This window comes from Sorex araneus, chromosome 1, assembly GCF_027595985.1.
Source record: "Sorex araneus isolate mSorAra2 chromosome 1, mSorAra2.pri, whole genome shotgun sequence".
Lineage (NCBI taxonomy): Eukaryota > Metazoa > Chordata > Mammalia > Eulipotyphla > Soricidae > Sorex > Sorex araneus.
Window position 1 is genome coordinate 333,514,827 of NC_073302.1, and position 27,788 is coordinate 333,542,614.

Genomic DNA, 27,788 nt, shown 5'->3' on the forward strand with positions numbered 1-27,788 from the left:
TCTGCACTTGCCTGGGTAAACGAACGGGGCTCCGGTCCACAGTCCCTTCACGTCCACAATGGGGTACAGGATGAACATGATGAAGAAGGCAAATGTGCTCAGGGTGGTCACGTAGGAAATGGACCTGGGGAAGTGGAAGGAGGTATTTCAGGTCCCAGGGACATCTGATATCAGCAGCCTCCACCGACCAACAGCACCAAATAACAGTTTTCTACTTACCAGAGATTTTTGTTAATTGGCATAAATCCATCATTTTCAGAAAATTTTGTCAAAATAGCAGAAATAAGCCCCTATAGTGGGAGGAGAGGAAAAAGGATATTTACTTTTCTTATATTATTTCAAAAAATTCAGTTTTAAGACCAAAAGAAAATTATAGAATTTTTTTCCCTACAATATATAGAATTATTTTTCCTTCGGGAAGACTGAAAATTTTGCCATCTTATTCTTCTTATATGAAAGTCATATATTTTAGATATATAATCCTTTCCCACATGCCTCTGAACTGAACACGAACTAATTCTGAAGGCCGTCCTGATGATTCCTGAGGAAACAGATGCCAGGTGAGTGAAATGCTAACAGTCAGCTGTGCAATGGGGGCTGGCATGGTGCACCCCATCTTTCTAGCACAGCCCCTTCTGGAGCTCCCAGGCATCCATCCCCTCCCTGCCACTGTCAGCTGTCAGCTGCATGGCTAAAACAGCTTAATTATAAGACATCTTCCCAAGAAAAGGAACCTGGGAATTTAGATCTGTTTTTGCACTTAGTCAAGCAAAAATGCTTCCTGCAGCTACATGGCCACAATGTCATTCCAGTGCTACTAGATATTTTTCTTTTCACTATACAAGAGAACAGCTGGGTGAGGAATGTCTGCTACTTACTAGAGCAAACCACCAGGCACTGAATCTGGTGAGGATTTCTTGGGTCTTATCCTTGAAATACAGGAGTATTTTTCCTGCCTGGAGAAGAAAATGCGGTATGAACCCAAGACTCACGTAACGACTCTCATTTCATGTTCATCCACTCTTTGAACAGAAGGAACAGGACGCAGCCCAGCCCTTGACTGGTGGAGACGGGGCACAGGGGACCCCAGAGCAAGGGGAAGGGATGCTGAGAACCATCAGGCTGAGGCTCCAAACACAAAGCAGGCAGAGCAAGAAAATGGCCCAAGGCAGGCCTAAGTCAGAGGCAAAGCAACGTCCCAAAGTGCTACAGGGATTCAAAACACTAGAGATAGGGGACACGGCATGGGGTGGGGGGCTGCTGGGCTCAGTCTTTCTACCACAGGGCATGAGAGCCACGGAAAGTCACAGTTCCACCCCCAAAGTAACCCAGAACCATCTTAGCAGGGTCAAAGATGGGCCGGCTGGCACTTGTGCAGAACAGGGACAGGGCCAGATGAGAGTAAAGTGGACAGGAGTCTTGCAGACAGGGGCTTGCCTCACAAGTGGCGAACCCGGACTCAATCCCCAGCACCCCTAAGCACAGAGCCAGGAGTAAACCCCAAGAACCACCGTGTGTGACCCATCCCCCACTGTAAAGGGAGGGTGGGATGGGGAGGAGAGGGAGGAAGAGGAGGAAGAGGAAGGATGAAGGAGGGAGGAGGAGAAGGAGAGGAAGGAAACAGGAAAAAACATTTGAAAAACAGCAAAATCTAAACTTTGCATAAAAATTCCTTGAATGAGGAACATCTTAAACAAGTACAAAAAGAAAAAAAAAACAGTAGAGGCGAAGTGCTCATAATAATTTGTAATAATACATAACTCTACACAGGGCCTCTCTGTGCTGGCACACAGCGCTTCCTTTGACTCAACTTATTTCTATGAACATCCTGAAGATGGTGCTACTGAGAAAGTTTATGAAAATAAAATTGAAAAAATTTTTAAAAATAAAGACTGATTTTGGGGCTGGAGTGATAGCACAGCAGGTAGGGCGTTTGCCTTGCACGCGGCCAACCCGGGTTCAAATCCCAGCATCCCATATGGTCCCCTGAGCACAGCCAGGGGTGATTCCTGAGTGCATGAGCCAGGAGTGACCCCTGTGCATTGCTGGGTGTGACTCAAAAAGCAAAAAAATAAATTAATTAATTTTTAAAAAGTAGACAGATTTTATTCTATCAGTCCTGTAATACACATAAGACAGAATTGCTTTAAGGAAATAGTTGTTTTTAATTGGGAGAATTCAATTGCACACTATACCCTAATTAAATTAAAATTACATTAAACAAAATACCTGAACTCCCAAATATGCCATCATAATTGAGTTGACGGTCCCAAGTATTCCTTCTGGGTCATAGGGCACCTCAGTGTGATAAAGCGCCTGGACAAAACAGAACCAGGTCATCCACTCATTGGCACAAGCACAAAATATCTCAAACTAAATGCCAACTGGAGAACATACAACACTCAGTGCTCCAGGGGTGGCTGCAGAAAGTCACTGGGTGTTAGGATGATTCTGCCTAAGTCTGTCAGTCCTGGACACATGTGGCTGGCAATGTGATACACCCCTGTCACTCCCCAGCCCTCTGGGTGGCCCTGTAAATGCCCTGATGCCTTCTGACTCAAACCAATTATAAGATCAAGAGCTTCCCACCTTCCTTATGCAAGTGCCAAGGAAAATATACCTGTGTTCTGTTAGTGCAGAGCAAACCTCATGCAGACACCGTAGCCTTTGGAGATCTACGAGGTGGTAGTAGCCACCTTGTGCCCAAGCCTCCCATCCCACACACTGCTAAACAAAGGCTTCCATGTCCTCCCTGCCACGGGGGGGGGGGGGGGGGGTTCTCATGGCCAAACACTCCTCAGGCCATCTTCGAGGCTGGCCCTGGACTGGTGAGGGCCGCTTCTCCCTACCCTCTTGCTGGGACAAAGCCACAGCTAAGCAGAACATGAAAGATCTGCTCCAACACCCCAGTTCAGAACACCTCTGCAAGGCAGACTGGCCAACGTAAGGTCAGGGAGGTCTGTGTCACCACCGTGTTATCAGCTGACCCTCTGCCCACAGCTGCTGCCCCAGGACGCCTGTCAGCTGCCAGCACAAGACGTTATCAGAGTGAACTGCAAGGGAATCCTGTGAGACCTCCAACAAGCCACCAGAAGTCCTCTGTGCCATCCAGGTGACACAGAGCACCTCCCTCTAAAACCCTGTCCCTGGGGCTGGAACGATAGCACAACAGGGAGGGTGTTTGCCTTGCACGGGCCAACCCAGATTCGATCCCGGCATCCCATATGGTCCCCAGAGTGATTCCTAAGTACAGCCAGGAGCAAATACTGAGCATCGTGTGTGACCCCCCTCAAATTTTTTAAATAAAAAGGAAATAAAACACTGCCCCCTACAAAGCTGTGAAGTCACTGCAGCTGGACGACTTTTCCAATCAAAGACAGAGGTCAGCCTTGTTCCCTAACCGACACTCACAGCCGGAGAAGGGTGCTGGTAGAGGTGGTCATCGCCCAGGACCAGGCGGTCAATGTAGCCGGCAGCTCCTCCAGTGCAGTTGGGGTACTTACCCCAGTCGCCGATGCCCCCTGGGCCAAGATAACCACTGGGAAAAGAAAGGCATGACTTAGAGACAAGAGCCCTGCAGGGGAGAAGTGCACGTTGCTCCCCCACAGCTCAGGGGTACACACAGGACCAACCCTGCTCTGATGGGGGAGCCAGCTTACGCGGGGCATCCAGGAACTGGGAGCAGTAAGGTCACACCCAGCCACATGTTTTCCAGCATCAGGACAATCATCCACTGGGGCCAGTCTGACATGAAGTATCGAGCCATTATGGTTCTCTCGTCCTGCAGAGGAAGCACAAAATAACCCGTGAGCTAAAGAGATGTGAATGGGCTGGTCACAATTCCCAACAGTCTTCTCTTGGCAGCCATATCAAATTATGTGCATGTTTCTTTCTTTTACTGATTTCTTATGTATGAGGTGGTCTGCATGCTGTCATTCCACTGTAAAATGTTTGGGAGATCAGCAGACAATTCTACTCCTATACCTACAAAGTTCACATAAAAAAACAGCATACAAATGTTTAGAATCATTATTCACTATGTTCAAAAGGACCCACTCAACTAAAAGGCATTGCATTCATGAAACAGATTCTCCAGCATCAAAAAGGAATTGAAGGGGACGGGCACATGTTTTGCATTCATAGGACCCTAGTTCAATCCTGGGCACATGTGGCCCCAAGCACCACCAGGGATAGCCTGGAAGTCCTGAGCACCCACAGAACACACACCAGGGCCCAGGCAGCACTGAGTCATTGAACCATCCACCCTGGGAGCCCCATGGGATGGGGCAGGGGGATCAAGTACTGATCCATGGGGTGACACAAATAAAGTCTGAAAACTAAGTGAAAGAAGTCATATTTTAAAAATCACTTGCTAGATGATCCCATTTATATGAAATGTTTAAAACAGATAAGGGCTGGCCTGAAAAGTAGCTGGTAATGAGTACTAGGTTTCTTTCTGGAGAAACTAAAATGTTCTAGAATCGGAGAGTGGGGTTGTCTACACTCTGAACAAACTAAAGCCCTGAACTCCAAAGGTGGAGTTTTAGGGTATGAGTCATAAAACCAACACTTAAAGCTGGGCAGCTATTCTAATAGAACAAGAAAGGGATACAGCCTTTCCTGGAGTGCCGCCCACCCCCTTGCTCTGTCCTGGGTCCCTCAAGCCTCCTCTCCATTCCCCTTAGTCACATGCAGTTGGCTGTGCACGTGCTCCCTGGTGCATCACTAGTTTCACTTCCCTTAGGATTTCCCTTAAAGAAATCTACGGCAGAGCACAGCTACATGCTCAGGGAGAGTAGAGATGGCAGAGTAATAATTAAATGTACTCCAAGGAACATGAAACCAAACAACAATTACAAGAAGAGCCAAGAGAATTGGGGATTCAATGCTGAATTTGCTAGTTGTACAGAGGGGAAAAAAACAGAAAACAAATCCAACTTTATTAATTTATATAGCTAAGTAGGAGTCTAATGAAACAATTTAATTAGTTTCAGTCACATTTTTACTTCTACCGAGAAAAAGAAAACTGTCATGGGCCAGAGAGACAGTACCGCAGGTGAAGTGCTTACCTAGCATCCACTGACCTAAGTTTGGGCTGTGGCATCCCTGAGCCTTCGAGAGTGAACCCTGTGCAACTGATCCCTGAGCAAAGTCAGGAGGAAGCCCTGAACAATGCTGGGGGTGGGCCCAAAATAAATGTGCACTCGTGCATGCGTGTGTGAATATATACACAGGGTAGCTCCTGGTGGTTTTCAGAGGACCATACGGTGCCAGGGATCAAACCAGGGCTTCTTGCATATGAAGCATGCGGTCAGCCCACTGAGCTATCTCTCTAGTCCCTTCAAAAGTTGAAACTTTACTGAGTTTGTATGGATAATGAAATGTTATGTGCATTTCTATATATTCTGCGCCATAAGAAAACTGAAAAACAAGCCTGACAATATAGCAGGTAGAGTATCTGCCTTGCAAACAATTCAATTTTAACTTGATTGAAGTGATTTTCCCCCTCTCCTCTTAAAAACAGGCCTTCTCACCAAATCACAGTTACTGTCAGGCGCAGGCCTGGCAAAGATGAGCTCCAGCACAGAGACCACAAAGTAGGTCACCCCCAGCCGCTGAAGCACACCGGGGATTCGGATCTTCTCCCAGGACACTGCAGAAGGGACAAAGCAGGCAAAGGATTAGCCAGCATTCTCACTTCCCCCAAGGCAACACTATTTTCTCCTGATGGTGAAGATTCCTCCTGTGACACATAAGCAGGTCTGTTTCTGCTTCTGAGATGGACAAACTGAGTTCAGGTACAGGCCAATGTCACGCAGGAGGATGGCCAGACCATGGCTTAGAATCACAGCAGGAAGCCGGCCCACAGGAAGACTGAGAGTAACACAATGTCTTCCTTGAGTGTGGAAATAAGTTAGGACCAGCCCAGGCCCTCAGGTTCACCTCCTACCCTTTTTCCCAGCAGGAACAACAATCCACCTCTCACAGCGCCCAGGAACTTGCAGACCCAGCACGGCCACTGCCAGACTCAGCCCCATGAGCCATGTAGAGTGTACGCGGCCTGCTGGAGGAGTGCCATGTCCTGGGAGAAGGGCCCGCTGTGGACTCCAGCGAGTCTGCTTTACGTGGTCCTTTCCCTATGCTCCCAACTCCTCTTTGGACCTGAAGTTCGTGGTTCTGGCGTACGATGCCCATCTGGCTACTGTCTAGTAGCTATGCCCTGGTTTGTAATGAAGTTTCTGATCCAGCGGCTACACCTTCCCCACTGAATGCTGGTACTAAGTACTAGACTTACCTCTGTCCCTCAGCTTTGCTCCCTCACACCCTGAAACAAAGTCACCCAGGAAATTACAAAAGTGGATTCCTGGTGTTATCATGGAAGCTGATGGCACCAAAGCAGCAAAGTGGTAGCATCTGAGATCAGGCGATGTGGTCTGCCCCCAAACCCCTCCCCACCCCCCCTACCACCCCACACACATACCACAACACAGACAAGCCCAAAGCACTGCCATCTTCCCAGCGCAACGGAAGGGCTGCCTCACCTCAGAGGCTCCTCCTGGATCTAAAACCCCAAAGTAATAAAACAATGCCCTGTTACACAGGCATTATTTATACTTTCCTAACAGCTGGTTGGGTTGTTTTGGATTGCTTTTTTTCTATTTTTTTAGCCAAGTACCTGAGATAGGATGGAATTATATTTCTCTCAAAGCAGAACAGTTTCCATATTTCAACCTAGATATATTCTAACAGACGCAAAAAAAGGACTTACATGGACCAAGGCAGTAATTAGGGTTCACGATGACAATTCCTATATAGATTAACAGGAAACTCCTCCACACAATTTTCCCAAACAGTTTGAGTTTTGAATATCCCCGCCGCAGTACAGAATTCATGGACAGAAAAATCGAAGTTCCCATAATAAAGACAAACCTGAAATTAAAAAAAAAAAAGCTACTGTTTGGTTCTACGTTTATCTGTGTTTGGGTCTCTGGAAGATTAGTATTTTATAATTTACTGTATAAGAGAAGCAACATGTATGTTTCCAGGAGCCAGTGCTTCAAAGAAACTCAGTGTAAGAGGGAGGGAGACTCAGAAGGGCTAACTGCCAAGCAGTGAACTCTTGAAGCCGTGTTCCTCCAGACTTCCCTGAGGGAAGAAACTCTTCAGAACTAACTGTCACTCTCACTTAGGCAAGGAATGGTGCTGGGGACCCCAATTCCCAAAAGGAACCACTTTGCACTGATAAATTCACTCTTGCTCCTGAAATTAAAAAAAAAAAAAGCTTTAATTTTTCTTCGTATTTTTTGTCTAAGCCACGATTGCTTCCATTTTTTTTTCTTTCACAATAGTAAATTACCTCTTTGAAAAAGGTGAGGGGCTATTAAACTAAGAAGCTTCTGCACCACAAAAGATACAGTGACCAGAATACAAAGGCAATCTACAGAATGGGAAAGGATATTCACGCAATACCCATCTGATAAGGGGTTGATATCAAGGGTATACAAGGCACTGGTTGACCTCTACAAGAAGAAAACATTCAACCCCATCAAAAATGGGGCTAAAAAATGAACAGAAACTTTCTCAAGGAAGAAATATGAATGGTTAAAAGGCACATGAAAAAATGCTCTTCATCATCAGGGAGATGCAGAACAAAACAACTATGAGATACCACCTCACACCACAGAGACTGTCTCACATCCAAAAGAACAAAAGCAACCGCTGTTGATGTGGATGTGGGGAGAAAGGAACCCTCCTACACTGCTGGTGGGAATGCCGACTGGTTCAGCCCTTTTGAAAAACAATATGGTCACCTCTCAAAAAATTAAAAATTGAGCTCCCATTTGACCCAGCAATACCACTTCTGGGGGGTGGCGGAGGGGGTGGAGACAGCACGGAGGGGGGGGCAGGGAGGGCCCTGAGGCCATTGATGGAGGAGAATAAGCACTGGTGGAGGGATGGGTACTCGAGTATTGTATAACTGTAACACAGGCATGAAACTCTATAACCTCACCCTCATGGTAACTCGTTAATGAAAAAAAAAAGGAGAGAAGAGAAGAGAAGAGAAGAGAAGAGAAGAGAAGAGAAGAGAAGAGAAGAGAAGAGAAGAGAAGAGAAGAGAAGAGAAGAGAAGAGAAGAGAAGAGAAGAGAAGAGAAGAGAAGAGAAGAGAAGAGAGGAGAAGAGAAGAGAAGAGAGGAGAGGAGAGGGACAGTGAGATAATACAGCAGGTAAAGTGCTTGTCTTGCATGTGGTCAGCCCAGGTTTGATCCCTGGCATCCCTTATGGCCCCCCCAAACACCACCAGGTGTAATTTCAGCTTTCAGAGCCAGGAGTAACCCCGGTGCAGCATCACTGGATATGGTAAAAAAAAAAAAAAAAAAAAGTAAAGGGCTGGAGTGATAGCACAGCAAGTAGGGAGTTTGCCTTGCATGCAGCCGACCTGGGTTCGGTCCCCAGCATCCCATATGGTCCCCTGAGCACCACCAAGAGTAATTCCTGAGTGCAGACCAGGAGTAACCCCTGTGCATCGCCAGGTGTGACCCAAAATTTTTTTTTAAGTTTAAAAAAAAAAGCTGGAGTGACATTTATCTAAACATTTGGTGAAAACCAGAGCGACTCAGAGGGGGTGAGAGTGAGTTTCCCTCCCCACCCCAACAGAGCCCTGGCAGCTGAAAAACCTCCAGAGCCCAGCCACCACCATACTCAGAAGCTGCTCTCCCCCAGGCTCAGACAAGTTTCACCCACAGGTGAATCTGCAGAGAACTCAGGTATGCGGGACCTGTGACTGAGATCTCCAAGCTCTCTCTGAATGAGACTGGGCCTCCTCCCCCAGCTCCCTAGTTTACCAGTAGCATGGTGGTCACACCACAAACCGCCCCTGGCACCATATAATCTCATGAACGTCCAAGATCCAGAGACTCTGAAATAAAGCTCCTGGAAGAGAGCGACATAGACCTCAACTCTGAGTGAATCTGCCCTGTAATCATATTCTAAATTTTATGGCCGCATTTGGGGCTGCACAACCTCTCAAGCTCTACACCACTGATGTACCAAGCTTTAGGGGGCACAATTTGGGATTTGGGGTGGAAACATTCAGAATATGGTGGTGGGAAGGTGCAATAGTGGTGAAATTCGTGTCTGAATATTAAATGTAATGAATTAGTATGAACAACTTTATAAAAATAAAATAAAATTTAAGAAACAAAATAAATATTTGGTGAGGATTACAACATTTTCCTGCTGGAAGCAGGCATCCCTTAAACATCATGCTTCAGAGATAATAACATGCTCAGCTACTCAATTATTATTTTAAAACTTTGTCATTAACACTGCCCTGTCACGTACTCATAACACTCCCTGTCACATAATCATAATATGATGCCAAATGGCTCAGAGGCACATGAGAAAATGTTCCACATCACTAATCATCAGGGAAATGCAGATCAAAACAACCATGAGATATCATCTCACACCACAGAGACTGGCCCACATCCCAAAAAACAAAAGCAACCGGTGTTGGCGTGGATGCAGGGAGAAAGGGACTCTTCTTCACTGCTGGTGGGAATGCCGACTGGTTCAGCCCTTTTGGAAAACAATATGGACGATTCTCAAAAAATTAGAAATTGAGCTTCCATTTGACCCAGCAATACCACTCCTGGGAATATATCCCGGAGAGGCAAAATGGTATAGTAGAGATGGCATATGTATTTCTATGTTCATTGCAGCACTGTTTACAATAGCCAGAATCTGGAAAAAACCAGAGTGCCCCAAAACAGATGACTGGTTAAAGAAACTCTGGTACATCTACACAATGGAATACTATGTAGCTGTCAGAAAACATGAAGTCATGAAATTTGCATATAAATGGATCAACATGGAAAGTATCATGTTGAGTGAAATGAGTCAGAAAGAAAGAGACAGACATAGAAAGATTGCACTCATATGTGGAATATAATGTAACTGAGAAGTACAAGTTGGCAACGATGCAACTTCTGGCAGATATCTCTCTGGACTTAGTTACTAAAATACTAAATTATAGAAACCCAAAACTGAGAGGCCGCTAAGTGTGGTCACTCGACCTCATATCTCTTCATCCTCAGCAATGGAAAACAAATTATCTAATGCTTCCTTTTCAGCAGGTCTGACTTTAGGGGAGAGAATCTCCAAACAATAATAGTGAGTTTTGTTGAAATACTGTATGCAATCAAAGTGAAAGTAAAGTGAAATTTATTAGTTACACAGGCGGGGGGGGGGGGGCTAAGGGTGGGGGGCTAGGGGTGTGGGGGGTTAGGGGTGTGGGGGTCGGGGTGGAGCTATACTGGGATTCTTGGTGGTGGAATATGAGCACTGGTGAAGGGATGGGTATTCGAGCATTGTATAACTGAGATTTAAACCTGAAAACTTTGTAACTTTCCACATGGTGACTCAATAAAAAATTAAAAAAAATATATGATGCCAATATTCTGCATGTCTTTAGAAAATATGTCTTCCACACTTATTTTCAGGATTAGTAGAATTTAACTACATGCTCAAATTTACGATTTCTTACATGATTCCAGGATCTTGTAGGTCATTTTTACACTAATAAAAAGTTTCCTACAAAATGCTCATTTTTTTGAGCCACACCTGGCTGTGCTCAGGGCTGACTCCTGGCAAGCTCAGGGATCCCCAAGTGGGAGCAGATGGAATTCCAGTTGGCTGTGTGCAAGCCTACCTGCTGTACCCTGTCCAGCTGCCCCACTCATCATTTATAAGGCCATGTCTTAGTTACGCACTAGGCCAACTAATACAATTTCCAAAAGAATCTCAGTGGCAGGTCTGTGAGTGATAAAGGCCTCAAGTCTAGAACTCAATGCTGGTCTCATAGCATCAGCTGAAAAAAACAAACTGAAGAGGTTCTACTTACAAAAGATTGGGGGTAGCTGCCAACTTACCAAGGAAACACAAGGTCAGCCACAGTCAGTCCTGAAAAACAACCATGAGTATCAACAGTGAGAAAAACCAGGATGAAAGGCTCTGTGACAGACACAGGCCTGGAAAGTTAGGTTGATCTGAAGAAAACACAGATAAGCCCTGGGAGACCTCCACCCTACCCCGTGGAGGTGTGACCACTCAGGGAGAGGTTCCCAATTATTAGGTCCACCGCCCACTCTTCAGGAAAAAAACACTGGCTCAGCACCACCTGAAAATCTCCCTTCTTTAACTTAACAGAAAGTGCTCCCCAGTCGTACCCATTCCACCCCCCAACTCATTCTCACACTCTGGGAAACACTACACACTAGAGCTTTGCCCAGGAAAAACCACATGAAGGCAGGTGGACACACTTGCCAGCTCTAAGTGACTTTCTTCAAATTCCATCAAAATCAGAGCCAGAGGCCAGAGATACTACACTGGGTGGGGCGTTTGCCACACATGAGGCCAACCCGGTTCAATACACAGCATCCCATATGGTCCCCCAGCCCCATCAGGAGAAATTCCTAAGTGGAGAGCTAGGAGTAACCCCTGAGCAGGGCCAGGTATCACCCAAAAAACAAAACAAAGCACCCATATTCGGTCACTGCTCAACAGCACTCAGAACAATGTAATTACACCCCAAGGACACTGACCAGTCCCAGAAGCAGAACTTCCCAGGGACTGTTACAAAAGGCACAGCTACAATATGACAAGGGGGACTTAGAAATCAACTTGTAGCTATACACTCTCAGCAGAGTACACTGGAGCTTACCTGCTGTTAGAGCCAAGTATTATAGAGCCACAACCCAGGAAAGGAAGCACAAAACAAGGGGCTGAGAGGAAACTCCCCGACACCCAGGCCACCATGGCTCGGTGCCAGTAGGGCTGTCAGCTACACAGCTACCTGCTGCTTCTCCTTGCTCTGTGGGGTTCTGGGTAAGGCTTACCGTTCCAGCTCGAATGCTTGAAATACCAGTATTTTCCTCCTCCATAATTAACAAAGATCATGAGGACAAGAGCTATCCTAGAAAGCAACAAAGAACACACACTCAGGACTACACAAGTGACTGGCAATGAGAGCGCTCCCAACACACAAGGTTACAAGGTTACAGTGAGAGTGCTCCCAATACACAAAGTCACACAGTCAAAATGAGAACACTCGACACACAAGGTCACACAGTTGCAATGAGAGCACTCCTGACACACAAGGTCACACAGTTAAAGTGAGAGCGCTCCTGTCACACAAGTTCACACAGTCGCAAAAGCGCTCCTAACACACAAGATCACAATCACAATGAGTGCTCCCGATACACAAGCTCACACAGTCGCAATGAGAGCACTCCCAACACACAAGCTCACACATCACAATGCAGTGCACCTTGGAGAGCAAGGAACTACATTTCTAGTCTTTCTAGTCACATCATTTAGAACCTTACACTCAAGTATTTCTGCTGCCTACATGTCCAAAAATTTCATCTCTTAAGAAAAATCTAGGACTGGAGGAATGGTACAGGAGGTAAGGTGCCTTGCATGAAGCTACAGCAGGCACACAACCTGCTTCAAATCCCTGGCACTGCAGAGGGTTACTCTGATGACCTCCAGAGGGGTCACTCCTGATCATGGCCAGGTGCAGCCCAATCCCATTACCCATTCCCCGCCCCCCCATCCCCCACCTCCCACCCCCCAAAAAAGAAAAATCTATATTGACACTAAACAACTTGAAAACAAAACAAAACACTTGCCAAAATTTTCCATTTCCAACAAAAAGCAAACTGGCTGCTAATTCCCTAACACATGCCGGAGTGTGGAAGTGTCAGAGCCAGAGTTCAGACCAGTGCTTGGTCAGGAGTGCTCTGAACACACCCAGCTGTGCAGTGTTGGGAGAAAGCTCAGGCTCTCACAATGCCATTCATGTGTGTGACCAGGTGAGTAATCTCAATAAATCAAAAATCTACTTTCTGGGGAGTGGAGGGTTGGCACCAAAGCTGACTGTGCTCAGGGCTTAGTTTTTGGGTTTTTTGTTTTTGTTTTTGTTTTTTACCTTTTTGGTTTTTTGACTCACACCCAGCAATGCTCAGGGTTTACTCCTGGCTCTGCACTCAGGAATTACTCCTGGTGGTGCTTGGGGAGGGGAGGGGCATATGGGATGCCGGAGATCAAACCTGGGTTGGCCACATGCAAGGCAAATGTCCTCTCGATCTGCTATTGCTCCAGCCCCACTTGGGGCTTAGGGATGACTCCTAGTGGGGACTGGGGTGCCAGGAATTGGACCAGTTTGGCTATGGCAAGGCAAGTAATACTACCCACTGTGTTACCTCTCTGGCATAAGAAATTCAATCTTTTTTAAAAAAAAAAAAAAAAAACAAACATAATTAGCTTATCAATGTTACCTCAGTAAAAAAAATAAATAAATAAAGGAATTAAGTTAGAGCAGCATCTGGCAACATAATAAGAACTCAGAAGTTATTGGCTATTGTTACTATGATCCTTATCATTGCCAGCCTTCACTATATACCCCAGGTAATGTTTATCATTAGAGTTCGAAAGGCCTCGGCTAGGCTAGGGTAGTGGACTTACACAGCTTGTGTGAGGTGTGAGTCTAAGCTGCCAAAAGCACCACTGAAAGAGGCCCCAGGGAGTGTAGCTACAATACAATAATTTCTTGAAGGTCTTTTGGACATTCCTCAAATAACTAGAAATTGTGCTTCCTATGACCCTGCAGTACCACTCTTGGGAAAACATTCTGGGCTCAAAGAACACAACACAGAAACCCCATCTGCATTCCCCTGGTCACTGCAGCACTGTTCACAATAGACAGAAGTTGGAACAGCCCAAGTGCCCGAGAACAGATGACTGGATAAAGAAACTATGAATATCTACACAATGGAACACTATGCAGCTGTTAGTAAAGATGAAGTCATGGAATTTGCTTTTATATGGAAGGATATGGAGAGAATCATGCTGAGTGAGGGACAGAATGATTGCACTCATTTGCAGGATATAAAGAAAAAATAAGTTTGAGAAAAATGCCCAAAAACATTAAAAATGAGGAGCAGAGGGCTGGTTCATGGTAGGAACTTGTCACAAGTGGTGGAGAGAGGACAGTTAGGACAGAGGGACCACTATGACAATCACTGTATCACTGTCACTGTTATCCCATTGCTCATCGATTTGCTCAAGCAGGCACCATTAGTCCCTATTATGTGCTAGTGTAGCCCTATGGTGTATTGGGGGCTCTTTCAGGGTCAGGGGAATGAGGACCGTCACTGTTACTGTTTTTGGCATCTTGAGTATGCCACGGGTAACTTGCCAGGCTCTGCCGTGTGGGCGGGATATTCTTGGTAGCTTGCTAGGCTCTGAGAAGGATGGAGGCTTTTGGGGAGGCCTCTAATCACCTTTACATGGGTGTTCCCAGTCAGGCTATATATATTATTTATTTCCCTCTATGACAATGATAATTGGAAATGAGTACTCTGGACAAGAACTGAGTGCTGAAAAAAGGCAGAGTGATATGCATGATAACCTTTCAGTAGGGCAGGAGAGAGAGTGTGATAGAGACAGAGGAATCTGCCTAGAGGGAGGCTGGAGGAGGGTTGGAGAGAAACTGGGGACATTGGTGGTGGGAAATGTACACTGGTGAAAGGATGGGTGTTGGAACACTGTATGACTGAAAGCCAATCATGAACAGCTCTGTAACTGCTTCTCACGGTGATTCAATTAAAGAAATATATAAGAAATAGTAATGATAATTTCTTAAAAGTCTTTTTGATAGAAATGAAAGACCTATATACTGATTTTCAGCCACATAGTTTCATTATTTCTCGAGTCTGGTCCTGACCTTTATTCTTCAATCACAGTAAAGACAGAAACCACAACGTACCTCAGGATCTGTGGTTTTGCTACCAAATATTCACACTGTTTTGCAAGTAGAGCTGAAGGATGAAAACTTGCATCTACTAGTGTTTCCCTCCTAGGCTGGAGTTTTATTTGTCAAGCTACTGTCCCGACATGAGGGTGCAGACTATGACTCCAAGCATAGCCTTATAACTAAATACTAAAGACCTAGACTCAGCACATTGGAAGTTGGCCTGGCCATGTGGACATAGCTTTCTAGCAACATACTACATAACAACTGCAGCAGTCTTCAAGTGAGGAGAGGCTGCTGAGTTAAAGAATTTTTCAAGGGGCTGTAGAGACAGTTGAAAGGGCTTCTGCATGCAGGAGCCCAACGCCCCACCACTCCACGGTCCCACCAGCACCCAGGAGTGGCTTCCAAGAAGTTCTAGGAATGATTCACCCCTTCAAAAAAAATTACTTTTAGCCTAAACAGTAAAAACTATACAAAAACGCTTTAAGTTAAAAAGCACGATTATCTAAGATAGGTAATAATGGGTCACTGTATGTGATTAAGGGATTAAGATTTGGACTTTTAACTATGAATTAATGTGGTATCAGATGTAGATTACAATGACACACACCTGAATCTTATATGGTGTTATAACACAACAGTTAAGCTGTTGGACCAGAGAGACAGTTCAGCAGATATGGTGTTTGCCTTGCATGAGACCAACCCAGGTTTGACCACCGGCACCACAAGTGGTCCCCTGAGCCCACCAGGAGTGATCCCTAAGCACAAATGAGGAGAAAACCCTGAAAACAGTCAGCTGTGACCCAAATCCAAACAAACATACTGGAATTGCCACCTACATAAATAAAACGTGTGTTTATGTTTTATTTACACAGCCAAAGAGCACCTGTGCCTTCGTGCACACTTACCCCCTAAACGTGTCCACACAGCGGTAGCGCGGGACTGCAGACGGAGATGCTGTTTCAGGCTGAGTGTCGGGGCCACTGAGGGGGCCTGCCCTGCTCGGAGCTCCCAGGTCCTTCAGGAAAAGGGAAAGACACATGATAGTTCCCACTGCCTGAACTAAATATCTTCCTAATATTAGAAAAAAAAAATAAACTGAGCCGAAAGCTGGGAAGAATTTATCCTGAATAATTTGCTGTTGTGAATCTACAATCTCATGATTTGGTTTGCCCCTTTATTTGGCTCTCGCACCTTCTGCTGAGCTTGCAGTGGCCACACTGGCAAAGGACCACAAAGAACTGACCCATAAATTCACTGGGTGTAAGTGCTGAGCAAAAAGATGTCTACAGTACTTCTTGATTGTATAATCTCAGAGGCAGCTAGAAAAGCCCCGGCGGCTCTCCACCTCGCTGCCCGGGTTGGAGTGGTCTCAAGCCACTCACCCATCCAGGGCGGCCCAGGCCACGGGGCAGACGGAGGAGGAAACGAGGGCCAAGCCTGGTGATTGATCAGCGCCTGTTCCAATCTCTCTGAGCCTCCCATTCTAAGCTCACACTGCCCCTCATTCCCGTCTCCTCCCGTCTCTCCCACTCATCTCTCTGTGCTCCATCTCGCACCTGCGCTCTCTCTCTCCATGTGCCTGCTCAGTCTTCTCCCTCTGTCCCCCTTGCTAGTCTCTCCACGTCCATCTTGCTGCCCTAGTCTCTCTCCCATCTCTCCAACTCTCTCCTCTCTCTCCAACTCCCAGCACTCAGGGCAGATGCTACACCCAATCAGGTAGCAAAATTAGCATAAGAAAGCCCTTTCTGATTGCCCATCAGGCTCAAGGGCTGATACGCCACCTAGGGATATTCCTCTTCTCCTCAGTCCAATAAGTTAACATCTTAATTAACATCTTAATATTAGTTATTTTTGTACGGACACAGTAAGAGATACATTGAGGCTTGTAGGGCAGCTCTCCTGGGAACATCTTACCACAGATTCAGATTACAGTGCTCAGGCCAGATTAACCTTTCTTAACCCTAGCAGGGTCCAAATCCAGTTATTATTTTTTGAATCATTACAGCATTTGTCCATGACCAAGCTCTCAACTTATAGTCAGGCAGTATGGCACTTTGGCAAGGCCCATCTCAATGCCAGGGTAGCTAGCACATAGCTCACCGCTTGCTCTGGGTCCATCCAGTCCCTCATCGGGACCCTGCTTTTGGGGGTGCTAGGAAGTTAGGGCAATTGAGGCTTAAGTTGAGAGAACAGATGCCCAGGAGGTAAATATCACTGAGAGCTGATTAACTCTTAAGTTATAAAAGGATAGCATTAACTGTCTTCTTGTGTCCACACAAAAAGGACATTGCTCGGGGCTGGAGAGATAGCACAGCGGGTAGGGCGTTTGCCTTGCACGCGGCCGACCCGGGTTCAAATCCCAGCATCCCATATGGTCCCCTGAGCATGGCCAGGGGTGATTCCTGAGTGCATAGCCAGGAGTAAACCCTGTGCATCGCCAGGTGTGACCCAAAAAGCAAAAAAAAAAAAAAAAAAAAAAAAAAAGGACATTGCTCTCAATTAACTATGCAAAGGACTTACGGAGAAGAGAAAAACAATACTTACAAGTTAACAGAGAACAAATAAGTTACAAATAAACACAGAGGAATGGGAGCACTGTGATGGGAGTAACCCAATAAACCTAAGCTCCCTGCAGCAAGGTAGAAAGGACAAACCTATCCTACATCTCCCCCTTTTCTTTTTACAAAAACACAAAATTTGAAATAGAGGAACAATTCCAAATCACAATACAGTCTCAGTTGTAACTAAGCTTTCAGTCCAGCCCTGGACCCAGAGCAGTGCTTGTAATAAAGCATCCAACTGTCCTGCACTCTATTAAAACAAATAGTGACGATAAATCTCTGCTTTTGAAAATTTAATATTAATGTTACTCTTTTGTTTTTATCTTGACCCTCTAGACTTAACTAATTAAATCAACAGAGCAAGAAAAGTATGTCCACTCTCATTCCCCCACCCCTCCCCATGGGACCCTGAGGTCACGCCTACGAACTGCCTCTGGCTTCTAGTTAAGCTCCTTAAGGGCCATGATCCAGAAACACAAAAGAATCTCCAAACCAAGCAGCTTGCTGCAGAGATGCCTCCAGAGGTTTTTTTTTTTTTTTAATTTTTATTGAGCCATCATAAGATACAGTTACAAAGTTAAAAGTTCATGTATGATATTCAGCTATACAATGATCAATCACCCATCCCTACACCAGTGCAAACTTTCCACCACCAATATCCCCATTACCCCCTCCCCTCCACTTCCATCCCAGTCCTTACCCTGCCTCTACGGCAGACAATTGCCCAGATACTCTCTCTCTAGTTTTGGGCATTGCATTTTGCTCGGATATTCCCACCACCGTTCAAGCCTGCCTTCCAGGGACATATTTTAGATCATTTATTTTTCATTGTTCACTTTTCATATCAGGAAAAGGTCGCACGACCGCTGGACTTTAAGCCAGGCGACTTCACCAGGGTGTCTCAAACCCTAATTATCTAAAATTATCTAAAATTTTAGAATTCCAGGAGTGTGCGGCAGCAAGAGCATATCTTATGCTATTCATAACAAGCAATACAAAAGAAAGTATGGGGGAGATGTCTGCCATGGAGGCAGCAGGAGGGTAGGAATGGGGGGATACTGGGGAAATTGGTGGTGGAGAATGTGCACTGAAGGGATGGGTGTTCGATCATTGTATGACTGAAACTCAAATAGGAAAGCTTTGTAACTGTATCTCACGGTGATTCAATTAAAAAAAAATGAAAAAAAAAAAAGAAAGAAAAATATGTCCACACTGTGCCTAACAGTGCAGTAGAAGCCCAAGCTACCGAGAGGGAGGGCGGGGAGAAAGCTGCTCTTGTCCGTGTGCAGGGCATCTGCGAGGCGCTGCCATGGAGTACGGAACAAAAGCTGCATGCTAAATCTAGAAACCCACCCAGACCACACAACACAGTGAATAACTCACAGAATTGATGAGCCGATCAGTTTCCCGAGAATGCATTGCTTTAGAAATCCAGTTATTAAAGTCATCCAAGCTGGAAATAAAGAAGAGTTTCCACTGTATTATTCTCCTTGGTAAAATTTTCAAAATAATTGACCTGCATACTAAAAATTGGATATACTCTCTTTAAGTCAAATAATTTTTTAGTTTAATATAAAAAAAAAGTGTGAACGTTTAGCAACGGTGCTTATAAATATTTGACCGAGACAGCAAGCAGTTTCCTCACTCACATACAACAGGAAATGAACACAACAGAGACTTCATTAAGAATTATCATGAGAGGGGCTGGAGCAATAGTACAGAGGGTAGGGCGTTTGTTTGCCTTGCATGCGGTCGGCCCGGGTTCGGTTCCCAGCATCCCATATGGTCCCCTGAGCACCGCCAGGAGTGATTCCTGAGTGCATGAGCCAGGAGTAACCCCTGTGCATTGCCAGGTGTGACCCAAAAAGAAAAAAAAAAAAAGAAGAATTAACATGAGAGGGGCTGGAGCAATAGCACAGCGGGTAGGGAGTTTGCCCTGCACGTGGCTGACCCGGGTTTGATTCCCAGCATCCCATATGGTCCCCTGAGCAACACCAGGAGTGATTCCTGAGTGCAAAGCCAGGAGTAACCCCTGAGCATTGCCAGGTATGACCCAAAAAGAAAAAAAAATTATTATGAGAATTATCATTATTTCTTGTGGCAGAAATCCTTTTTTTTTTTTTTTGGCTTTTGGGTCATACCTGGTGATGCACAGGACTGGCTGTGCACTCAGTATTACTCCTGGCAGTGCTTGGGGGACCATATGAAATGCTGGGGATCAAACCCACGCTGGCTGCGTGCAAGGCAAATGCCCTACCCACTGTGCTATTGCTCTAGCCCTGCAAATTCTCTTTAATAACACTACTGAAATGGGATTGACAACAACAACAAAAAAAAAAACACCAACAACCAAATTCACTCAATGCAGAAGTAAACAAAAATAATTCCACATTTTCTCACTATAACACTGAAATTTCTCCTTGCATATGCACATAAGAACCATGTGATCTATCTACGATGATAGCTACTAACAAGAATGTCTTTATTCATATGAATAACTACAAAAAGCGAAATTCCAAATACCAGGGCTTGTGCTCGCTTCAGCAGCACATATACCAAATACCCGGGCTTTGTTACAATGAAATAAAAATACATGTGTATATAGTGAGAAAGTATTAAAGTGCTTCTAGAGTATTTCAGATAGTTGAAAGCTCTTTTTTGTAGATAGCTGCTTTAGTTCAAAATAATATTCAGGGCCAGAGAATATAGTATATAAAGGCACTTGCCTGGCACACAGCCACACAGATTCACTCCCCGGCATACCAAGTGGTCCCCCAGCCCTGCTCAGAGTAATACCTAGGCTTAGAACCAGGGATACTTCCAGGTGTGCCCCAAACCGAAAAAACAAAACCAACCTGGATGATATAAATTGATGTTGATTTTCACAATAACAAAAATATAAATATAGTGCCAGGGAGGTGGTTCAAAGGACTTTGCAGGACAGAAGGTCCAGGTTCAAAACATGGACAACCTAAAGCACCACCAGGAGCAAACCCTGACCAGTGATGGCATAATCCAAAAACCAAACCAAAAGAGGAAATTCAAAGACAAAGTGCCAGAGTGACAGCACAGCGACAGGGCACTGTGGCTTGAAGGGGGCTGACTTGGGTCCCATCCCCCACCCCCAGGAGTGATCCCTGAGTGCAGAGCCATGACCCAGCTCTTAGCACTGGTGGGTATGGCCCAAAAAACTGAAACAAACAAAAACCCTAAATAATTTAGCCTGTTTTTCTTTAAAATAAAATTTTCTATTTGGGAAAAAAAAAATTCTATCTGAAAAAAAAATCTCAACAAGTATATCTTAACCTGGCCAAAAAAAAAAAAAAAAAAAAGCATATGCATATATTCTGTACAGACTGCCTGTCCAAATTACCCAGAGTGTCATTTTTCCTTCCTGTTTTGTTTCATTTGGGGGTCAGAGCTGGCTGTGCTCAGGGGTCACTACTGGTTTTGCACTTAAGGGGAACAATATGGGACACTGAGAAGAGAAGCCAGGTTGGCCGGATGCCAGGCAGACAACCTACCTGTGTACAGTCGCTCCCACCCTAACTTCTCTTTCCTGTTTTCTTTTTCTTGCATATGGTCAGTCCATTTGCACTTTATCCCTGCCCTGGTTGATTATTTTGGAGAAAACCGAAATGGAAGTGACAGTACAGTGGGTATTCCCGAGTCCACCAGAGGGGATCTCTGAGCAGAGCCAGGAGGAAGTCCTGAGCTCAGCCAGGTGTGGCCCCCAAACAAAACAAAATCAAACAAAAAATAAAGAAAAAAAAAAGACATATCCTTTTAGGATAAAAGACATCTAATATCTTTTATCCAAGTGTTTCATTGTGTACTGACTTAAGATAAGGATTCTTTATTTTTAAACATAATTATAATACTATTTGTGAGTCACTGTCACTGTCATCCCGTTGCTCATCGATTTGTTCAAGTGGGCACCAGTACAGTCTCCATCGTGAGACTTGTTACTGTTTTTGGTATATCGAATACTATACACACTTAAAATATATTACCAACTCCTTAACAACATAAAATACTTTCCTTATCTTGTGCTTCTTTTAAAGTTTAAATAAGTATCCCATTATAATTTGTATATACTATGTAGTATATAAAATACCTATATCACTTATCATCCCATTGATCGTCAATTTGGTCAAACAGGCCCAGTAACGTCTCCATTCATCCTAGCCCTGAGATTTTAGCAGCCTCTCTTTACTTGTCCTTCCCAAAGGTGCTGAATTAGAGGCTCTTTCAAGGTCAGGAGAATGAGACCCATCGTTACCTTATTTGGCATATGAATACATCACGGGGAGCTTGCCAGGCTATAAGATGTATATCCTAGTTCTTCTGAGTACTTGGTTTTATAGTCTCTGGAAGGTGGCCACTGATGGGATTACACAGTGCCAGGGGCAGATTAAATTTTTTAACTGTATATTTCTTTTTACCAGTATATGGGTCTTAAAAAATAGTATTGTAGGGGGCTGGAGCGATAGCACAGCAGGTAGGGAGTTTGCCTTGCACGTGGCCAACCCAGGTTCAATTCCCAGCATCCCAGATGGTCCCCTGAGCACCACCAGGGGTGATTCCTGAGTGCAGAGTCAGGAGTAACCCCTGTGCATTGCCAGGTGTGACCCAAAAAGCAAAAAAAAAAAAAAAAATAGTATTGTAAATAATTCTGTGCTAGTACTTTCTAAAAATTTTTATTTCAGGCACCAAGATTTATAATACTGTTACTGTTCTGGCACCACGTCCTCCTCCAGGTCCCCTTCCCTTAAAATTTATATGAAATAGAAAAATAACAAATGTAAAATTTAGCAAGAATTAAGAAAAATATAATATAAAAATATGAATCATGCTATAAAAGTATAAAACTGCTTTATCCTAATAATACTGTAATGTATGTGTATATACACACACACACACACACACACACACACACACACACACACACACTCCTAACTCTGCTCTCAGGGATAACTTCAGAGAAGACTAAGGGGACATACATGGTGTTGGGGATTAAACCCAGGCTGGCCATATTCAAGGCAAGCATCATACCCATTGTACTATATCTCAGGCCCCCAATACCTGTATTCTTAGTTTCTTCAATGTTTTCCTTCTACAACTCAATTAAAATTTCTAGTTTTTTCCGCACTGAATATCATCATCATTACACACACAAAAAAAAAATGTAAAAATAGTCAGAACAGAGCAGAACATCCCTGAACTTTGCTGGCTTGCTGGAAGGGGGAGGGACCCAACCGTGCCCTAAGGTCACAAAAGCAGACACATGTGCCAGAGGAGTTTTGGCTCCACAATTAGAGTGGGATTGCTTCTTTTTGTTTCGATATCTCCTATCAATTATTTTAGAACCTGATGCAATAGACCCATTCTATAGGGTGTCTTGGAAACACCCTAGTAAGCGGGAAAGGCATTTGCTGAAACACAAAACAACTTAATAAGGAAACTCTTGGTGCATATGCTGCCGGAGCCCATGTGCTGCTTGCACCCACGTGCCCGAGCACATGTGTCGCCTGCATCTCCCCTCTTGAGATGTGTACTTTCATGGTTTCGTGTCTAGAGCTAGGATGTGTGTAGAGCTCTCTCCACCCTTGGAGAAGTCCGCGTTCTCTCTCTTACTTTTCTCTCTCTCATCCCTTCCTCCTCGCCTCAAAAAGCCTCTAAATAAAATCTGTTTACTTCAAAAAAAAAATAATAAGGAAACTCTTATTGTGGTTCATACTTTGGCCCTAATGATCGGTTAGGGAATTGAAACAATAGAATACAAGTTAAGATGCTGCCTTCCATGATGGTTTGAATCCCTGTCACCACACGGTTCTTTACCCTCCCAAGTACCACTAAAAATCACTCCTGAACATGGCGAGGTGTAGCTTCCCCTCCCCCAAAAAAATCTCAAGCAGGTTTGGTATAACTATAGATCTAAACTACAATGTTAAAAATACTGGAAGCATGAGATCCAAACTACAACAATCAGATTCAAAAATGTACCTGTCGTAGGGGCCGGAGCGATAGCACAGCAGGTAGGGTGTTTGCCTTGAACGCGGCCGACCCGGGTTTGATCCCCAGCATCCCATATGGTCCCCCAAGCACTGCCAGGAGTAATTCCTGAGTGCAAACCCAGGAGTAACCCCTGATCATCGCTGGGTGTGACCCAAAAAAAAAATGTTCCTATCAGGGGGGCAGGACAGGGAGAGGGGTGCTGCAGACGTTAGTGGAGGGACGTCAACACTGGTGGCGACCAATGTTGAAACACTGAACTCCTGAAAGTCAACTATGAGTGACTATGGAAATAACGGTGTCAATATTTTTTTTTAATTTAAGAAAATTTCAATCAATATAATACAGTATGTCAGCAAGCTGCAGGAGAAAAATCTGGTATCAGTTTGATGTAAAAAAAAAAGCACTTTGTGGATCCCAATGCTGATTCAAGATAAAACTTTCAAGAACTGGGGCTGGAGCAATAGCAAGTGCAGGTAGGGCATTTGCCTTGTACCAGGCCAACCCGGGTTCAATTCCCAGCATCCCATATGGTCCCTGAGCACTGCCAAAAGGATGGTGATGCAGAGCCAGTAGTAATCGCTGTATGTGACCCAAAATGCAAAAAAACAAAAAACTTTCAAGAAGTTAGGAAATGAGAGAAAAAATTACATTTGATAAACAGGATCTATAAAACCCCCAAGAAGCTAATATTGTACTTAATGATGAAAGAATCAATGTGGTGCTTTGTTTTATTTTTTTAATGAGTCAGAGTCAACAGTTGCTTCTAAGCAGTAAACTGTTCTTTTATTGGACAAACACAGGTTTCTTCTCCATGGAATTAACTCTTCCTGAGATGCACTATGGAGTAAACTCCCAAAAGATTTCCCTAAGCTGTGTACCTGGGGAAAGGCCAGCTTTCCCAGCTCACCCACCAATGAAGTCCTGTGGTTTCTCCTGAGATCCTGAAAGACTGGCCATGTAAAAATCCAGTGAGTGATTTTTTTCCTTTTAAAAAATGAGGAGGCATGCACACAAATGGCTCCTCTGTTGCTGTATGCCCATGATCCCAGAGGCCAACTAACTACTTTCAGCACCCAGCGGCTTCAGGCAGAAATGCCTCTAGACTGTTCACTAAGCTATGGCCCCAGGCCACCTCGGGAGGGGAAAGGTTTTTCTCTCTCGGCCTTTCCTTTCCCTGGTGGTGTGGCGACCGCCATCTTATAAGGCCCACTAAGTAGAAGTATAAGCTTGCAATGATTTCTCTGGACTTAATTACTAAAATACCAGAAATCCAAAACCGACCTCATATGCTCTTCATTCTCAGCAATGGAAAACAAGTTTCAAATGATGCCTTTTCGGCAGGTGTGTTGGGAGAAAATTCCAAATAGTAATAGTGAGTTTTCTGTTGAAATACTGAATGTAATCAAAGTAAAGAGAAAGTAAAGTGAAAATCATCAGCCACATAGGTGGGGAGGGATGGGAGGCATACTGAGGTTCTTGGTGGTGAAACATGTGCACTGATGTTTGACCATAGTATGACTGAGACTTAAGTCTGAAAGCTTTGTAACTTTTCACATGGCGATTCAATAAAAAATAATAAAGAAAAATATAATAAAGAAATTTTCCTTTAAAAGCTAATTTACCGAGGCCAGAGCAATAGTACAGCAGGTAGGGCATTTGCTTTGCATGCAACCGACCCTGGTTCGATCCCCAGGATCCCAGATTTCATATGGTCCCTGAGGACCTCCATAAGTAATTCCTGAGTGCAAAGTCAGGAGTAACCCCTGAGCATCACAGTATGACACAGAAGCAAAAAAAAAAAAAAAAAGAGGGTAATTTACCAGACTATTTTACTTTTTTTTTTTTCTGCTTTTTGGGTCACACCTGGCAATGCACAGGGGTTACTCCTGACTCTGCACTCAGGAATCACCCCTGGTGGTGCTCAGGGGACCATCTGGGATGCTGGGATTCAAACATGGGTCGGCCGCATGCAAGGCAAACACCCTACCCACTGTGCTATCACTCCAGCCCTGTTATTTTACTTTTTAACTTTTTTTCCGGTCTATTATATTAGTATAATCTCACAACAATTGTTGTGTACCACATAGAGAAGGAATCCCTTACCACTCCGGCTAACCATCCAAGAGAAAGGATGCATACACTGAAGCCTGAGGTCACAGTCCCCATCCTCCACTTCCTCAGTTCCCCAGTAGAGCATCGAAACTGAAAGCAGGGGTGGAGATGCCCAGGGCAGGGTAAGGAGTAAGGAGGGGGGGACCTAGTGGGAAGAGCCTCCTGTGGCACTTGCTACAGAGCAGAATGGGATTCTCTTAGTAATTAATAAGCACTCAAGTGTCTTTTCCTCATTCTCCTTCCTCTTCCTCTTCTTCCTCCTCCTCCTCCACCTTCATTTTTTTGGGGGGAGGCAGGAGCCACACCCAGCAGTGCTCAGGGACTATTTCTGGCTCTACCCATTAAGCTATCTCTTTGGCCCAGCAGCATTTTCTTCTAATTTTCAAATATTGGGAGAAAGGAAGCTGGATACATTCAATTTAGGCCATCATTTCCCTGAAATTAGGAAACATCTCTTATTCTACATTGAGTTCCCAATGTTCAAGACTGAACTGGGCAATGTAGACACAAATACATTCATTTCTTTGAAAGGTCAAAACAACTTTTTAAGAATAAATTATTTCTAAATTTTACTTTCTTCCAAGGTACTTTCCCCAACTATCTGCTTACCTGAGTAAGAACTTTATTAAGCATATCACAATGATGACCATTAGGCCTATAAGAAAGGCAATACTCACAGCTGTAAAATAAAAAAAGCACAATATTATCAAACACGTGAATGTGAGCAGTCAAAGCTGCACATCATGACATCTCTCTGCAAATAAAAGCACTGGAAATAGGAACAATGATGCCATACTCTTACCCTAAATTCCTGTAAACAACTGAAAATGCTTCAAGTGGGAAGTTATGTTTCAGGAAAAAAAATTAATTTTAAACAACAGTACAAAGAACTGTAACGTAAATTCATATATGCCCATCACATGGATTCTACAATCAGAATATTGTCACTCCTCTTTGGAGTTTGTTTTTGCCTGGAGACCTGGGTGGGCCTGCCAAGCAGTGCTTGGGGTCCTGAGCCAGGTGACATGCTGCCAAGCAGGCCCAGAGTCTCAAGCAAGGACCTAAGATGTGTTGCTGCTCAGGCCCTGGAATGCCAGAAACCATTAGGCATGCAGCAGTGCCTCAGGATTCCGTTTTTTTCACCTACAGCATTTTAAAGCAAATCCCAGCCTTCATGTCCTTCCACCCCTGCCCCTGCAGCATGCCTCTAAAGCCAAATCATCAGCTCCTGACATGATCACTCAGAAAGGGTACTGCAGCCAAAAACTTATTGTGACCCTCTCCCTGGTCACAAGAACACAAAACCCAGACTCAACGTCTGGCTAGTCCTCTCAGAAATACTCAACGTCAGGAGAGACAAAGGCTGACATGACCCTAGAAACTAACAACATGGCAACTAAATGCCGAGTGGGTTTCTAATTGGATTCTGATCCAGAAAAGGAACATTAGGACAACTAGAGAAATCTGAAAATCTTCAGATGAGATTATTGTATGAATACGAAGCTACGGGTTTTAGTAGCTTGATGTAAGAGTCCATCATGATGTGCAGTTTAAAGGTATAGAGGAAACAGGCTGAGGGGTACATAGTAACTATTTTGCAAGTTTCTATTAAAATATTGCAAAAAAATTTTTTACTATTGCAAAATTTTAAGTTATTAAAAATAGACCTCTGGTTACATCACTACAATGTCATATGGAATGAACAATAATTCTCCAGTTAACACTGAGTCGACAAAGATTTGCATCTTACATTTACCTGGAATGGTTCGTCAATCTCATTTAGTCATAAGTAGCCACTGATTTTTATTTTTTTCACTGTACTGGATCACCATGAAATACACAGTTACTGTTATCCATGACTGAGTTTCAGCCGTAGAGTATCTGAGCACCCGTTCCCCTCACCAATGCCACTGCCCACCAATGCTCCAGATCCTCCTGCTCTAGGGCAAACACTCTTTTTTCCTCTCAGCCACTATATCATGCACATCACTTTACCTCCTTTTGGTGCTCATTTCCTGTCCAGAGTGACTTCTTCCCCCTACCACTGTCACCATGATCCCTTCCCTGTCCTACTCTATCCCCTCACTGTGGCAAGCTGACTGCTAAGGGCCAGTTCTCCTGGCCTTCAGTTTTATCGTCTCTGGGCATTATTTCCCTACCTTGTCTCTTTATATCCCATAAATGAGTGCAATCACTCCCTATCCATCCCTTCCCCTCTCATTTCACTCAGCAAGATACTCTCCTGATCCATCCATGTACTTGCAAATGTCATGA

At 44.4% G+C, this 27,788-nt stretch overlaps 1 protein-coding gene across 1 annotated transcript in view; it reads right to left on the reverse strand.

Moving 5' to 3' along the window:
- Window positions 1-27,788, reverse strand: part of HGSNAT (heparan-alpha-glucosaminide N-acetyltransferase) — a 37,309-nt gene that overhangs the window by 2,746 nt on the left and 6,775 nt on the right. Inside the window, exons 5-17 of the mRNA XM_055143737.1 lie at window positions 26,124-26,193; window positions 18,768-18,837; window positions 15,729-15,838; window positions 11,900-11,976; window positions 10,934-10,964; window positions 6,770-6,930; window positions 5,535-5,653; window positions 3,660-3,781; window positions 3,412-3,538; window positions 2,230-2,316; window positions 879-956; window positions 220-290; window positions 12-124 (exon numbers count right to left, since the gene is read on the reverse strand). Of these exons, the coding sequence (XP_054999712.1) occupies window positions 12-124; window positions 220-290; window positions 879-956; window positions 2,230-2,316; window positions 3,412-3,538; window positions 3,660-3,781; window positions 5,535-5,653; window positions 6,770-6,930; window positions 10,934-10,964; window positions 11,900-11,976; window positions 15,729-15,838; window positions 18,768-18,837; window positions 26,124-26,193 (1,236 nt within the window). The remainder of the gene's footprint in view (window positions 1-11; window positions 125-219; window positions 291-878; window positions 957-2,229; window positions 2,317-3,411; window positions 3,539-3,659; window positions 3,782-5,534; window positions 5,654-6,769; window positions 6,931-10,933; window positions 10,965-11,899; window positions 11,977-15,728; window positions 15,839-18,767; window positions 18,838-26,123; window positions 26,194-27,788) is intronic.